The sequence below is a fragment of the Notolepis coatsorum genome (genome assembly GCF_963971535.1).
Source record: "Notolepis coatsorum genome assembly, chromosome: 13".
NCBI lineage: Eukaryota > Metazoa > Chordata > Actinopteri > Aulopiformes > Paralepididae > Notolepis > Notolepis coatsorum.
In genome coordinates, this window is record NC_140177.1 from 3,452,194 (window position 1) to 3,469,759 (window position 17,566).

At 41.3% G+C, this 17,566-nt stretch overlaps 1 protein-coding gene across 2 annotated transcripts in view; it reads right to left on the reverse strand.

The window, feature by feature from the left end:
* Positions 1-17,566, reverse strand: part of ptdss1b (phosphatidylserine synthase 1b) — a 54,084-nt gene that overhangs the window by 35,753 nt on the left and 765 nt on the right. For both annotated transcript variants that reach the window (XM_084326789.1, XM_084326788.1), the window contains exons 2-5: positions 14,897-14,988; positions 3,315-3,359; positions 3,038-3,162; positions 1,592-1,750 (exon numbers count right to left, since the gene is read on the reverse strand). In XM_084326789.1, coding sequence (XP_084182915.1) covers positions 1,592-1,750; positions 3,038-3,162; positions 3,315-3,359; positions 14,897-14,988 — 421 coding nt within the window. The remainder of the gene's footprint in view (positions 1-1,591; positions 1,751-3,037; positions 3,163-3,314; positions 3,360-14,896; positions 14,989-17,566) is intronic.

Genomic DNA, 17,566 nt, shown 5'->3' on the forward strand with positions numbered 1-17,566 from the left:
TGGTGTATGCATATAAAACATGTGTATAGTATGTATATAATAGATGCATATGTGGTGTATATATATATATATATATATATATATATATATATATATATATATATAAAACATGGATATATGGTGTGTATATATATATATAAAAAACATGCATATATGATATATATATAATACATCATGCATATATGGTGTATGTATATAATACATGCATATATGGTGTATGTATATAAAACATGCATATATGATGTATGTATATAATACATGCATATATAGTGTATGTATATGATGCATGCATGTGTATGTATATAATACATGCATATATGGTGTATGTATATAAAACATGCATATATGATGTATGTATATAATACATGCATATATAGTGTATGTATATGATGCATGCATATATAGTGTATGTATATAATACATGCATATATGGTGTATGTATATAATACATGCATATATAGTGTATGGATATAATACATGCATATATGGTGTATGGATATAATACATGCATATATGCAATATGATTTTTTTTTTTTTCGCTGTCAATAACTAAAATCAGATGAATCCAATCAGTTTAAGCCAAGCCCCCAGTGAAAGGCCGACTCATGTAGTCTGTTTGAGGAAGTTGGTTCCTTTTTCAAATCAAGGAATTTGCAGTCAGGGTACCAAAAAGGTTATATAATGACAATAAATAAGAATAAAATCGATGTATCCCGTTATTCGAATGGCCATTGCACCTTTTTCCCCCATACCATCTCTGACACAGTGGTTAAGTAAAGCTGGTATTAGGCAAGCTCTCCCGACCTAGTCTCTCCAGTCAGGGAGCCGTCAAGGTGACAGCTCTTCGCAGGGCGACAGGTCCTCCTCACACTGCCGTCTGGTTATGATGAATTTGACCCATCTCAAACCCTGCCCTTTTTTTTTTTTTTTTTATTATCTTTTTCCCCCCTCCTCTTTTTCCTGGTTGTTGCGCACTCCCCCCTACTGTTGGTCCGGGAGGCCGGAGACTGTCACATGCTTTCCTCCGACGCATGTGCAGCCAGCCGGCAGCCAGCCTGGCAGCGCAGATTCTCACTGGGAGAGTGTAACGTGTGGAAGGTCACACTACCTCCCTCCAGATCCTACCCTCGCTGTGCAGGCGCCCTGACCGAACTGTAGGGATCGCTGTCCACAACGCCCAGGACCCACCCATCAGCTTTCCCACCCCTAACACTGCCAATTGTGTTAGTGTGAACGACCAGCCAAGCTGATAGCAACGCCGAGAGCTGGATTCGAACCCAGCGTCTCCAGCGTTGATGGCGAGCGCCTTGCCCACTACACCACCTAGCCGCCCTGCCCTCTTTTCTTAATCCTCCAATCACAACAGTTACTGGAAGCAAGGGTGGGGTTTGAGATGGATGCATTCTTGTAGCCTGCATACTAGACTACATAGTCATAGCTATAGTTGCATTTAGCAGATTTTGTCTCCTCATTTAAATTATAAATGTAAAACTGTTTCATATAACACACCACCACATACAATTTTGACAGACAGACAGACAGACAGACAGACAGACAGACAGACAGACAGACAGACAGACACTAACATTACCTCAGTGAGCTCCCAGGTGATGCTGATAGTCCAGCAGAGACCATAACTCCGGATGAGCACGGCCTTCATGGACCAGCCAGCGAAGTGGGCAAACGCAAAGATGTCAAAGTGGCTCAGGACGCGTTCCCATGTGATCGTTGTACAGTTCACAGCATATTCCTGCAGGGGGAGCACACGTTTTTATTGTGTTATAGTAGTTTACCTTCCTTATTGAGACGTGACTAGTGGAAGTTGATGAAGTTATATACGTTGATGAGTATGAACTTGATAATATATGTAATATATATAATATAACCGAGCCTCATCTGCAGCTTTGTTTACACCGTTTCTATTTTTCTCATATTTTTACATTAAGATTTAATTATATTGTTTACACTGTTTATTTGTTCCTATATTTTTATATTCAGATTTAATTGTATTGCCTATATTTATATCTTTCTACTATTACCCTGTCCATACCTGCTGTACCTCCCCTCCCCCATGCTGCTATGACGCCTGCATTTCCCCCAAGGGGATCAATGAAGGAATAATATTGATCTCATCTTATCTTACATACGTTGATGAAGTTTTATACCAGGGTAGACTTAGGATAAAGTGTGTATATTATACCAGGGTGGGCTAATAAGTGATATTATTGCTAGAGCAGACATATATCTCACCTGTTCACTCACACAGAGATGCAGTTGATATTATTGATAGAGTAGACATATATCTCACCTGTTCACTCACAGAGATGCAGTTGATATTATTGCTAGAGTAGACATATATCTCACTTGTTCACTCACACAGAGATGCAGTTGCAGATTAGACCTGTATCCTTATTTAAATTGTATTGTATTCTTATTATTAGGGCTGCACCGATCCGATATTGGTATCGGCCGCCGATATCAGTAAAATAGCTGGATCGGGTATCGGTAAAAAGAAAAAGAAATATATATATTTTTTTTTTCTTTAATAATAAATAAAATAAGAAATAACCATTCAGTACATTTATATCTATGTGTTAATTTGTTAGATTTAGTTTCACTAAGTTAGGAAAGTAATGTTTTAAGTCAAGCCTGATGTTGCCTTGCACAAAAGAATGATCCCAGTCTCTTCCACACAGTGACAGTGAGGCATACAGTTTATTAATTGAATGAATGACGTTTATTTTCTGTCTTTGTTTACAACAAATCAAAAACACACTTGCGATCCTTTACAATTCTTAAAAACAAAATATATTTTAACACAAAAAAAAATTTGGACAATGGGTATCGGATCGGTATCGGTATTGGCCGATACCCAAACCCAGGTATTGGTATCGGGACTGAAAAAGTCGGATTGGTGCATCCCTACTTATTATCCTGCCTGTACCTCTCGTCTCCTTCTCCCTTTGCTGCTATGACACCCGAAAGCTCTGTGGGAACACCCCGTCTCCTCCCAAACGTCATAATCCATAATCCATACCATAACATCTGCCTCGCGTGTGGCGTAGCGCAGGTTGGGGTCCAGCCAGTACATGAGGGTCTTCACTTGGTCCCAGTTGAGGAAGATGAGGAAGACCAGGAACAGGAAGTAAAGAACACTGAGACCTGAGCAGAAGAGAAGGCGGACCAATCCAGATAAACGGTCATGAATACATGAAAACATGAATACATGAAAACATGAAAACATGAATACATGATCCGATCAATAACTCTTAGGTTCATTTTCAAAGGACTGCAACTGGGCTAATAATACTTACCAAACACCATACGCCATATCACAGGATGCGGCCTGGTAAATGGACCTGATGAAAAGAAACCGATCATAAGTGACAGATGATACTTGTTACAGTTGTTAGTACCATTTATTTGACCATTGCCATAATTCACTCAACATAAGGTCGAGGAAAATGAAGGATTCAATGTATTACATTGTTGGTGTCGGGAGAAAACCTTGCATCTCCAAAAGGGTAATCCTTTCAACAATTGACTGCCCTCTTTTCTTGATCCTCCAATTGAGTTTGTCTGAGGAAAGCAACAGTTGAGATTGGAGGATCAAGGAAAAGGGGGGGGGGGGGGGGGGCTTGAGATAGGTAAATAGATTTTTGCTCATTTTCAGATTGACATCCTCATAGATAGTTGCTCTCACCTCTCAGGGAATGTTTTGATTTCTTCTAAACAAAAAATAATGGCTGTCTTGTTTTATTTATTATTATTTTGTCTCTCTCTTAGGTAGTAAGAAAGGGGCAGGACTAGATAAGCTGTGCTTCCTTCTGTCCCTTCTCCAACTCATCCTCGTAGGTTATTCTATGGATGAAGATTTGTAATATACGTTATATATTATATTATATAATCATATTAGAATTCATTATTATATTAAATTATATTTACACTATATACATTATATTGTGGTACTATATTATATTGTATATATATCATATACTATATATCTTATATCACATTATATATGTGTTGTATATACACACTACTATATACTGCAGGTATACTATACTGTAATGTGTACTATATACTGTATATCACTTTATATACATGCCCTATAACACTAATGTATGAATCATCACATTTATCCATCCCATAAATACTGTATCATATTGTAGGAGCTATTTGATGGTTTTTGTGCTTAGTTTGTAGTTTGTTAAGTTCATCACTGGGTGGCAGCACGGAGCACTGGGTGGCAGCACGGAGCGCATATGCTTTGAATAAAGGCACAGGTGTAGGCTATGTTCAATCAAGGTATCTAGGTATGGGTGACGGAGAGATCTCACGGTTTTTTCCGCATGAACACACGCACGTACCCTCGCTCGGTTTAAATATTAGTAACAGCATTATGAAGTAATTATTGTTTGACTCATCGCTTGTATTATGCTAAATACTTGAATTAAATGGAAACTTCACCCAACGGCAGGTGACACAGACTCGACAATGTGTATTTTCTAAATTGCGCGTCAAAGACGAGGCATCCCCGCACCCAACGGAGCGTCTACCAGGACATCAGGATAGTCGCTACACAAGTAAAAACCCGATCTTACTTGGACAATGGAGGATTTTGGAACCTGGCTTGGAATGCTGCTTCTGGATAAAGATCATCATCCCGAGATAGCACACCAAAGGAGGACTGGTTAGTGTATCGCACTGGGTTGCTTGCTAATGGAGCAGCAGCATTGAACGTTTTGTTGTTATTGTATTGACTTTTTTTCACGAGAGAGACTGTCGTGCCAGTCTCTTAAAGGAACAGTACTTATTATCAAAAATGAATTTACGTCATGATATTGTGGAGCCCAGCCAAGGGCAAAATGTTTGTGAGCCAAGAATAAGAAAGCCTTCTTTAAAGGGATATCAATTTTGATTGAAAGGCTCCAAACGGACAGAAATGCATATTGTACACAAGCAAGGAAATTGAAAAGGAAAATCATCACTCTTCCAGTTTCCAACGACAATGTAAATCTTGTGCACCAAAGTCTAAAACAGTTCAAAGCCCTATGTCAAGTTGCCTCTGAGGCACATAATACATTGATGACTGAGTGTCCTACAACTGAGGATACACAAAGAAAGCAGGACGAATGGTTTTATGCAACAAAGGAAACAAATGATACATTTGTAAATGAAGTGTCAACATGGTTGAGTGAAAATGGAATTTTTCAGGTCAATGATGATAATGCTGAATTGGAAAAAATGAAATCTGATTTGCATGAGGAAATGAAAGCTGGAGACAGTGCGTCTAATGTGTCTAGTAAAAGGTCAAGCAGAAGAAGCAATGCCAGTAGAGCATCAGGTTCTAGTACTGCATCTGCACGCTTAAATGCCATGGCAGAGAAAGCGGCTTTAATGGAGCAAACCGCTGCTCTACAAAGGAAACATGAAATAGAGGCACAAGAGGAGAAACTCAGACAGGAACAAGAGAAACTCAGAAAAGTTAAGGAGCAACTGGAGCTTGATACACCAATGGCTGTTGTTACTGCAAGACTTTCTGTGCTGGAAGGCAGTGCTGTTGGAGGAAAGGCCCCTTCAGATGGAATGAATTCCTACCTGAGCAAATCTATGAAAGAGCTGAGACCTCAATTCAACCTACAGGCAACTGCATTTGTGCCGAAGGAGAACACCCTGATTTCGGATCAAGGCTCAAGAGCGCCACCTATCTTTTCCACATATGATGTGCGACCAAAGGTGAATATGCACACACACTTTCAGGAGAAAGTACAACATCATGGAATTCCACAAGCAAAGGATACTACTCTCATGCCACAGTGGCAACCAAACACTGGGACGTCTCTCACCACTACTCTAAAGCATCAGTCTCAAAACGCTTTCACGGCCTCCACTGCTGCACCTCGTAGGTCAGTAGCTGCACAGGAACGACAGTCTACACAGAACGCTGCAGTGCAAAATACAGTGGACCAGGATGCCATTTGTGGAATCATGCAAAGGCAGAATGAACTCACCACATTGCTCATTCAACAGCAAATGTTATCTACTTTACCAAAAAGAGATATAACGGTATTTGATGGTGATCCATTGCACTTCATTTCCTTTGTTAGGACATTTGAACATTGTGTTGAAGAGGTAACATGCAGTTATCAAGACTGTTTGTATTTTCTGGAGCAGTACACCAGGGGGAAGCCCAGAGAGCTGGTGCGAAGCTGCTTACACATGCCACCACAACAAGGATATCAAAGAGCAAAAGGTCTTTTGAAAGAACACTTTGGTAATGAGCACAGGATAGCAACAGCCTACATGGAAAAAGCCTTTTGATGGCCTGTTATTAAAGCAGAGGATGTAGAGGCGCTGCAGGAGTTCACACTGTTTCTAAGAGGGTGCTGCAACGCTATAACAGAGATACAGTACATGGAGGAGATGAACGTTCCATCAAACATGAGGAATGTTATGATGAAATGGCCGTACAAGCTGCGGGAGAGATGGAGGTCTACAGCTTGTGAGATACAAGAACGGCAAGGCTACAGGGCCACCTTCCCAGAGATGGTAAACTTTTTGGAGAAACAAGTCAAAATATTGTCTCATCCCATTTTTGGTGACATTTCAGATGCACGACCAAGCATCACAATAAAGCCTGTAGATAAGAGCGCGCCGCTACCCAGGAGCAGCATTAAAGGACGCAGTTTTGCAATAACCATCGCAACCAACCAAGCTGAAACTGTGCCCACAGTGCACATGATGCCAAAGCAGCCTACCGTAACTAAGGAGTTGTCCTCAGAGGCCTGCCTCTATTGTGAAGAGTCACATCCATTTTCTAAGTGTTTTAAACTGAATACGATTTCTCAAAGGGAGAAAATAGATTTTCTGAGAGGAAAAGGAATTTGTTTTGGATGCTTAAAGGCTGGTCACATGAGTAAGGAATGCAGAAGTCGTCTGACCTGTGATGAATGCAATCTTAAACACCCGACTATTCTGCATGTCCACAACAACGACAGATTGACCAAGTCACAAGAAACACCAGTCAGTAGTGCACTTGTGTCTCTTCAGGCATGTGGTTGTACTGGGGCCGGAGACCACAACTGTACCCTTTCCATTGTTCCAGTACAGTTGAGATCGAGGAAAGGAAATGGAGTGCTGCAGACCTACGCCTTCTTAGACCCAGGAAGTACAGCAACCTTCTGTACCAACCATCTTATGAAGAAGCTGAATCTACAGGGTACAAAGACCAACATTCTTATGCGCACTATGGGTCAAGAAAAGGTAATTGAAAGCCAAATCCTTACAGGACTGGAGGTGTCGAAGTTGGATAATAACCACTTTATGGGGCTCCCAGAAACGTTCACACATGAAACAATCCCTGTTTCAAAGAGTAACATCCCTACTCAGCGAGATATTGAAAAATGGGAATATCTGAAGGGTATCAGGATCCCAGAATTGGACGCTGATGTTGAACTTTTGATTGGAGCTAATGCATCAAAACTCATGGAACCCTGGGAAATTATCAACAGCCAAGGTGATGGACCTTATGCCGTGAAGACCCTATTGGGGTGGGTCGTCAACGGTCCTTTGAGGGGTAATAATGGTTGTCAGAGAAGCTGCTCGACCATATATGCCAATAGGACATCCATTGTCAAACTGGAGGAGCTGTTGGTCTCTCAGTATAACCAAGAGTTAAACGAGAAGTCACTGGAGGAGCAGCAGGAGATGTCAAGAGAGGACCCAAGTTTTATGGAGATCTTGGAGAAGTCTATTTGCATGCAGGAAGGACATTATTGCATGGACTTGCCTTTTAAAATGGATGACATCACCATGCCAAACAACAGGTGCATTGTGGAACAGCACCTTCAGAGTCCGAAAATAAAGTGTGAACGGAATAAGGACTACCAAAATGAGTACACAGATTTTCTTACTCATGCGAGTGACAGTGGCTACGGAGAAATTGTGCCTCAAGTCCAGTCGGACTACAAAAACGGCAGTGTGTGGTATCGCCCTCATCACTGGGTGTGCCACCCAAAGAAGGAAAGACAGAGTGGAAAAGCGAGCACACACCAGACGTGGAATTCTTCCAATCGTCAGTCCCAGTGAACAGTTGGGGTTCTCGTCACCATTCACCTTGCTACCAAAACTGTTGTTGCAAGAAATGTGTCGAAGGAACATGTCTTGGGATGACCCCATACCCCAGACATTCTCACAGCGATGGGCAAAGGGCCATATCCAAGCTCTTTCTGCTTCAAGAAGCAGTGGAAGGTCTGGCGGTAAAGGTCACGACCCAACGTTGAGTTACGTGCTGGCTCAGAGAAGAACCAAGAACACTTGTTATAGCTCCTTTTTTCTTCTTTAATGTAATTGTTTTCCACCTTCACATTTGGAGCCGGTGTGTAGGAGCTATTTGATGGTTTTTGTGCTTAGTTTGTTAAGTTCATCACTGGGTGGCAGCACGGAGCACTGGGTGGCAGCACGGAGCGCATATGCTTTGAATAAAGGCACAGGTGTAGGCTATGTTCAATCAAGGTATCTAGGTATGGGTGACGGAGAGATCTCACGTTTTTTTCCGCATGAACACACGCACGTACCCTCGCTCGTTTTAAATATTAGTAACAGCATTATGAAGTAATTATTGTTTGACTCATCACTTGTATTATGCTAAATACTTGAATTAAATGGGAACTTCACCCAACGGCAGGTGACACAGACTCGACATTGTGTATTTTCTAAATTGCGCGTCAAAGACGAGGCATCACCGCACCCAACGGAGCGTCTACCAGGACATCAGGATAGTCGCTACACATATTATAAATAATAAGCTGTGTATACCAACTATACTATAGGGTGCTCTTTGCCATGTATGTATGTATGTATATATATATATGTATGGTATATATATACAGAGCAATGCTATACACATCATGTAGTCATACATGTATGAATATTAGGGGTGGGACGATACATCGATCCAGATCGATACATCGATGTAATTATCAACAATCGAATCGGATCGATGCGATGTAATAAGATCGATTCATATCGATACTCTTATTTTGAAAGTCCTGTGGCGAGTCTCATATCCGCCCAAGAACAACAGCAGTAGCTCCGTGTGTGTAGATGTTACAGCATAGCATTCTCCCTTTCTGTGTGTGTGTGTGTGTGTGTGCGCGCGTCTTTGGAAAGACCAGATGAGGTCAGAGGAGTTTGATGTTTAAATGTTATTTAAACATAAACAATATAATACATAATAAATGTAGGCCTATACATGATCATGCAACATCAACAAATTGTTGTAGGAACGGTTTGGGAGAGGGAAGTTGTGAGTTTTGAGTTCCAAAAAATGTAGCTTAAAGTTTAAAGCTCAATATATAAAAACGTGGCACTTTACAGTGAACAGGAGGTCTATTTGTATTAAAAACAATAGATTGATTTTCCTTTAAATGTCTGGAAGAGCTCAAAAATACAAATGTGAAATGATATTTTCATTACTTTTTTTTGTTGATCTAAATGTTACTGATTGTGTTAAATGGGCATATGATATCATCTCATATCGATCGCAGGCACCTGAATCTAATCGTATCGTATTGTATCGTGAGATCCGGTACAAGAATCTAGTTCGTTGGTTGACTTTTTTTATTACATTGGATGCCATTTTGTCACAGGAAAGATTTGCCTCTAGGATGGAACCCAGGTATGTAATTTCATCTTTCCTTGTGACAATATTGTCACCCACTGTAACTGAGAAGCCGTCAGTCTTGCTGAGTTTGTTATTTGATCCGAAGAGAATGGAATCTGTTTTACCCAGGTGTAATGATAGTTTGTTATCAGCGAGCCAGGTGCAGATTCTGCCGAGTTCTGAGCTGAGGGTTTTTTCAACCTGTAACTTGTTCTTGTCAGAGACCAGCAGGGCTGAGTCGTCCGCAAACAGGAACAAGTTGCAGTCACAAGCTGACGACATGTTATTTGCATAAATTAGGAACAGTAACGGTCCTAGTATGCTTCCTTGTGGAACACCACAGCTCACTGGGAGGGGGGGGGGGGGTAGAGTACCATTTACCTCCGCCATCCGTTCTCTGCATCCAGCTCACTGATAGACTATCAAAACCAATTGCTTTTAGCTTGTCAATCAGAATGGAGTGATTGACAGTGTCGAAGGCCTTTTGTAGGTCCAGCATGACCATGCTGCAGTATTTGCCTGCGTCCACCTCTTGTTTGATGTGGTCGTTCAAATAGAGAAGGCATGTGTCAGTGGAGTGGGATGTTCTGAAGCCAGATTGGAATTCGTAGATTCGATTTTTTCCCACAAGGTACTTTTTGACCTGTTCGTAAACAATTTTTTCCATGACTTTCGAGATGGAGGTAAGAATAGAAACAGGGCGGTAGTTGCCTGGGTCCAATTTGCTGCCCTTTTTGTGCAGGGGGGGGGGGGGTTACTCTCGCAATTTTGAAGTCTTTGGGTACGTGTCCCTGTTTTATGGAGAGGTTTATTATGTGATGTGATGGCGGCTGCTGAGTCTCTGAGGAATTTGGAGGGGATGTTGTCATGGCCAGTGGCCTTGTTAGGTTGGAGGGCACTCAGTTTTTTGTGCACCTCAGCTGTTGTTACCATTTCTAGTTTGAAATCGTCTTTGTGGACCCCTAGGTTATTGTAGTAGGCTAGGATGTGTTCTACCCCAAAATGCCCTGAGTGGGTGGGTAAAACTGGTAAAACTTTGATTTATGGAATGACTATTGTTATGTGTCCAATATCCGAAATAAAAATGAACTGAACTGAAGATGGACTCATTTGTTTACATGTTGTCTTTACTGTGATTTGTATGTTTGTTGTGTCGAGATAAATAAAGATCAAATCAAATAAAAATTAAATACATATTACAATCTAGACTTTAGAGACAGAAGAGGGCAGTGAACACTGAAACAATGTAGCATGAAGTGGGATTAGAACCGATGTTGAAGCACAGCCATATAGGCTGACAAGTTCACACATCATCAAGTACCTTAGAAGGATCATATAAACTGTGTTTTTTAAGTTTTCAGGTAGGGTTGGTCAACTGAATTGGCATATGACGATGTCCACAGTGAAACAACATGATGGATGATGATATCGTTGTTTGGAGGGGGGGGTCGTCTTATGGGCTACTCCTATAAAAGATCCTATCATTTTATATACTTTCTTTCATACTCTATGTGAATGTATGTTCGATATGAATTACAATTTTAAATGATCACCCGTTCTGTCTTTCCTTAATTTGCCTCTCTGTAGCCTAAGAGCCTCATTAACCTGATCATCTGATTATTATAAAGATATTTTAAATACTAGTCATGGTGATGTAACTGCAGAATATACCAGTGAATAAAAAAATTATCACAATGATTTTCAGAGGAACAATGTTTTCAAACATCATTATCTAAAGAGAATAGTCAAAGACTCTAGCCACCCAAACAACTGCCTCTTTGCACTGCTGTGGTCAGGCAGACTGGTGAGTTAGAGTCTTGTGTTTGTTCATATTTAAAGACAGTAGAGGCGGAGTACTTTATTATCTAAAGATGGTAAGTTAGAATAGTGTTGTGTTCATTCATAGTTAAAGACCGTAGAGGTTGAGTACTTTATTATCTAAAGATGGTAAATTACAGTGTTGTGTTCATTCATAGTTAAAGAGACAGTAGAGGTAGAGGTAGTAGAGTAGAAGACTGGAGAGCATGGAATGGTCAGATGAGCTCAGTGGTACACAGGTTGAAGAAACATGGCTTGGATTCAAAACTAAATTCACAACAATACTTAACAACATGGCACCCCTAAGAACCACCAGGGTTAAAAATCGCGCTGAGCCATGGATGCACACTGAAATACTGACCGCTATGAAAACCAGAGACAAAAAATGCTCTGAACTTCATAAAAGTCAGACAAAGCTTTCCAAAAGCTCAAACAGTGAACTCCAAGCCCACGTGGTTGAACTAAAAATTCAAAGAAACAGACTAAGAAATGACGTAAACACCATGATCAAAACCGCAAAAAAAAAATTCATCAATAACAAAACTGAGGAAAACAAAAACAAACCATGTGAACTTTGGAAATTACTCAATAATCTACTAGGCTGCAGTAAAAAACTTAAAACCAGATTCTCAAACATAAACATAAAGACAGACAACACGCTCACCACAGACAAGCTGGATGTAGCCAATTACTTAAACATTTTCTTCACAAACATAGCCACAACAAACTACCCTCCCACTCAGGGCATTATGGGGTAGAACACATAGTAGCATACTACAAAAACCTAGGGGTCCGCAAAGACGACTTCAAACTGGAAATGGTAACAACAGACGAGGTACTCAAAAAACTGAGCGCCCTCCAACCTAACAAGGCCACTGACCCCAGTCATCACACACATAATAAACCTCTCCATAAAACAGGGACACGTCCCCAAGGACTTCAAAATAGCGAGAGTGACCCCTCTGCACAAAAAGGGCAGCAAATTAGACCCAGGCAACTATCGTCCTGTTTCTATTCTTACCTCCATCTCGAAAGTCATGGAAAAAATAGTCTACGAACAGGTCGAAAAGTACCTAGCGGAAGAAAATCTGGCTTCAGAACATCCCACTCCACTGACACATGCCTTCTCTATTTGAACGACCACATCAAACAAGAGGTGGACGTGGGCAAATACTGCGGCATGGTCATGCTGGACCTACAAAAGGCCTTCGACACTGTCAATCACTCCATTCTGATTGACAAGCTAAAAGCAATTGGTTTTGATAGTCTATCAGTGAGCTGGATGCAGAGAACGGATGGTGGAGGTAAATGGTACTCTACCCCCCCTCCCCCTCCCAGTGAGCTGTGGTGTTCCACAAGGAAGCATACTAGGACCGTTACTGTTCCTAATTTATGCAAATGACATGTCGTCAGCTTGTGACTGCAACTTGTTCCTGTTTGCGGACGACTCAGCCCTGCTGGTCTCTGACAAGAACAAGTTACAGGTTGAAAAAACCCTCAGCTCAGAACTCGACAGAATCTGTACCTGGCTCGCTGATAACAAACTATCATTACACCTGGGTAAAACAGAGTCCATTCTCTTCGGATCAAATAACAAACTCAGCAAGACCGACGGCTTCTCAGTTAGTGGGTGACAATATTGTCAGTGAATACCACGACCACAACACCAGAGGAAGCTCAACAAATCATGTTAAACCCAGATTCGGCTCAAACAAGGGACTAAACACATTTCGCAATTATGCCACATCAATGTGGAACGCCCTACCCAAAGCTGTAAAGGAATGTGAATCCCTACCCACATTCAAAACCGCTCTAAAAGAGCACCTACGGGAGGCTGCAATTCGAAACTGGCCACCGTAAATGTCCAAACCCCCCCCAGCCCCTCCTAATAGACAGTCTCTTCCCCTCCGTATGTATATATTCTCTCCCCACCATATGTATATTTCTCTCCCACCCACCCCTCCTAATGTACAGTCTCCTCCCCATCATATGTATAGGATCTATGGGTAACAGTACTGTATATTTGCATATCATATATGTCACAAATGTAACAGTACTATATACCTGTATGTCATGTATGTCCCTATGCCATAAATGTCATGATGTCATGTATGTTGTGTATGTCATAAATGTCACTATGAATTGAAAATGGGGGACCCTGATGTAAACAAGACAAACGTCTTTCTCTGGTCTGCATCCCCTTAACAATTGTATGTATTGAGCCGTACTGTATTGTACCCATTCTGCAATCTGTTAAATAAAGTTCTCATTCATTGATTCATTCAGGTTGAGTACTTTATTATCTAAAGATGGTAAGTTAGAGTGTTGTGTTCGTTTATAGTTAAAGACAGTAGAGGTTGAGTACTAGATACCAGGGAATGTGAATCCCTACCCACATTCAAAACCGCTCTTAAAGAGCACCTACGGGAGGCTGCAATTCGAAACTGGCCACCGTAAATGTCCAAACCCCCCACCCCCTCCTAATAGACAGTCTCCTCCCTACCGCATGTATATATTCTCTCCCCGCCGTATATGTATATTTCGCTCCCGCCCACCCACCCCCTCCTAATGTACAGTCCCCTCCACATCATATGTATATACTCTGTCAGGATCGATGAGTAATAGTACTGTATATTTGAATACCGTATGTCACAAATGTATCAGTACTAAATACCTATATGTCCCTATTCCATAAATGTCATGTATGTCGTGTATGTCATAAATGTCAATATGAAATGAAAATGGGGGACCCTGATGTAAACAAGACAAACGTCTTTCTCTGGTCTGCATCCCCTTAACAATTGTGTGTATTGAGCCGTACTGTATTGTACCCATTCTGCAATCTGTTAAATAAAGTTTTCATTCATTCATTCATTCAGTCATTCATTACTTTATTATCTAAAGATGGAAAGTTAGTGTTGTGTTCACTCATAGTTAAAGACAGTAGAGGTTGAGTACTTTATTATCTAAAGATGGTAAGTTAGAGTGTTGTGTTCACTCATAGTTAAAGACAGTAGAGGTGGAGTACTTTATTATCTAAAGATGGTGAGTTAGAGTGTTGTGTTTGTTCATAGTTAAAGACAGTAGAGGTTGAGTACTTTATTATCTAAAGATGGTGAGTTAGAGTGTTGTGTTCGTTCATAGTTAAAGACAGTAGAGGTTGAGTACTTTATTATCTAAAGATGGTGAGTTAGAGTGTTGTGTTCGTTCATAGTTAAAGACAGTAGAGGTTGAGTACTTTCTGGTGCTGTATCACATTCACACTCCCAAGTGATTTGGATTGACTTCAAAACCGCAAATACATGGGCTGTCCAAAAACATTCAAAACGGAGTTATATGGTTCTTCAGTGCAAGGGTTGGGTTAGGGTTAGACCATTTGATATTGGGTGTCTGTCACATTAGATAGCTTACCATTGGGGAAGGCAAGGACACTGATGACCAGGAAGAAGGAGATAACCACAACAAGACCAACTCGCAGGTTGCCGTCAGAATGCGCGTCTTCCCTGTCATAATAATATAATATTATTAGAAACAGAAGTATTTTGTTTTCAACATGATTTATATCTATGGTATAGAGTCCCTTTCACAATAATTATGTTGCTGTGGAAACAGCTTTGACCCCAGTGCATTACCTGTCAGCTACTGTATTAGCAAACACTACAACAGGAAATAAACTTGTGCCAAAATAGCGTGTTTATGAAAAGGTCTAATAACACCTATGTATCTCTAGTCTACACCATACAAGTTCAAGTTTGCTATAGGCATGGGTGTGTCGTAGGAGGAGCCATATGGACCAGCACACATTGCTCCGACTTCAGCTAACATACTATAGTTGCTGTTTCGTTAAGTGTCTCGTTGCCTGTTATTATAACTTGCTCTTATCATAATTTGCTTTTTATTGTTTTCTTTTATCATAATTTGCTAACCATCCTTTGACAATATACAAAAAGTTTTAAAATTGTGATTTATTTGACTACTAACCCTAGTAGTAGTTTTGATTGATTGATTGAAAATTGTATTAACAGATTGCAGAATGGGTACAGTACAGTACAGCTCAATACACACAATTGTTAAGGGGATGCAGACCAGAGAAAGACTTTCGTCGTTTACATCAGGGTCCCCCATTTTCAATTCATCATAACATATATGACATACATGACATACAGATAGACAGTACTGCTACATCTATACATTTATGACATACCAGATTTACAAAGACAGTACTGTTTTTTTTTTTTATCTTTTTCCCCCTCCATTTTTCCTCCGATTTTCTCCCATCCCAATGTTAGTCGTATGCCAATTCCCAGTCCCTTCCTGGTCGCTGCGCACTTACCCCCCACAGTCAGATCATCTGGGAGAGTGGAGGCTACCACGTGCTTCCTCCGACACACGTCCAGCCAATCACCGCTTCTTTTCACCTGGCAGCGCGGATTCTCATTGAGAGGGCGTAGCGTGTGGGAGGATCACACTATCCCCCTCAGGTCCTATCCGCGCTTAGCAGGCGCCCCGACCGAACTGTAGGAGTCGCTGTTTACAACGACCCAGACCCACCCTGCCAGCTTCTCCCACCCTCTAATACAGCCAATTGTATTAGTGTGAACGGCCAGCCAAGCTGGTGACAACCCCGGAGCTGTGAGCTGGATTCGAACAGGCGAATCAAGCTCACAGCTCCGGGGTCGGTTGATTGATTGATTGAAAAGTTTATTAACAGATTGCAGAATGGGTACAGTACAGTACAGCTCAATACATACAATTGTTAAGAGGATGCAGACCTGAGAAAGACTTTAGTCTTGTTTCCATCAGGGTCCTCCATTTTCAATTCATCATATGACACACACGACATACAGATAGACAGTACTGCTACATCTATACATTTATGACATACCAGATTTTCAAATACAGTACTGTTTGTGATACTAAAAAAATCCAGAAAAAGAGTGTATATACATTTGACATAGAAACTGTGCATTGGGGGAGGTTGGGTAGGTGGGGTGGGGCTGTACATTGGAGGTGGGGGGGGGGGGTTGGGTAGGGGGGACACACACTGTACATTGGAATACTGACCTACATTTGACATAGAAACTGTACATTGGAGGAGGTTGAGTAGGTGGGGTGGGGTGGGGCTGTACATTGGAGGTGGGGGGGGGGGGGGGGGGGGGGTTGGGTACATGGGTACAGGACAGTACAGGGTACAGGACATTTGTAGGGGCCAGTTTTGAATTGCAGTCTCCCGTAGGTGTTCTTTGAGAGTGTTTTTGAAGGTGGGTAGTGATTCACATTCCTTTACAGCTTTGGGTAGGGCGTTCCACATTGTTGTGGCATAATTGCGAAACGTGTTTAGTCCCTTGTTTGAGCCGAATCCACATGATTTGTGGAGCTCCCTCTGGTGTTGTGATCGTGGTATTCACTGACCTTTGGGAAGTATTTTGACATGTACATGGGTACCTTGGTCGTGTAGTGTATCTTGTAGACCAGGCCCATTGCAAGTTGCTGTACTCTGTCGTCTACTCTAAGCCATCCTAGGTTGGCAAAGTGTGCAGGGGTGAGGTGGGTTCTAGGAGTCAGGTCAAGCAGTAGTCTGACTAGTTTGTTTTGAGATGTTTGTAATTTGGTTTTTAGTGCCTTTGAGGTGCTTTGGTACCATGAGGTGCAAGCATAGTCGTAGTACCCTTGAATGAGTGCTCCTGCCAGAGTCTTCAGGGTATTCTTGTTTACCAGGGAGGAGATCCGGTACAAGAATCGAGTTTGTTGATTGACTTTTTTTATTACATTGGATGCCATTTTGTCACAGGAAAGATTAGCCTCTAGGATGGAACCCAGGTAGGTAATTTCATCTTTCCTTGTGACAATATTGTCACCCACTGTAACTGAGAAGCCGTCGGTCTTGCTGAGTTTGTTATTTGAACCGAAGAGAATGGACTCTGTTTTGCCCATGTGTAATGATAGTTTGTTGTCGGCGAGCCATATGGTGATGATGACGAACGCAATCTCCTCTGTATTGGGCCACCTAACCGCCCAATACAGTACTGTTTGTGATACAAAAAGATTAAAAAAAAGAGAGTATATACATTTGACGAAGAA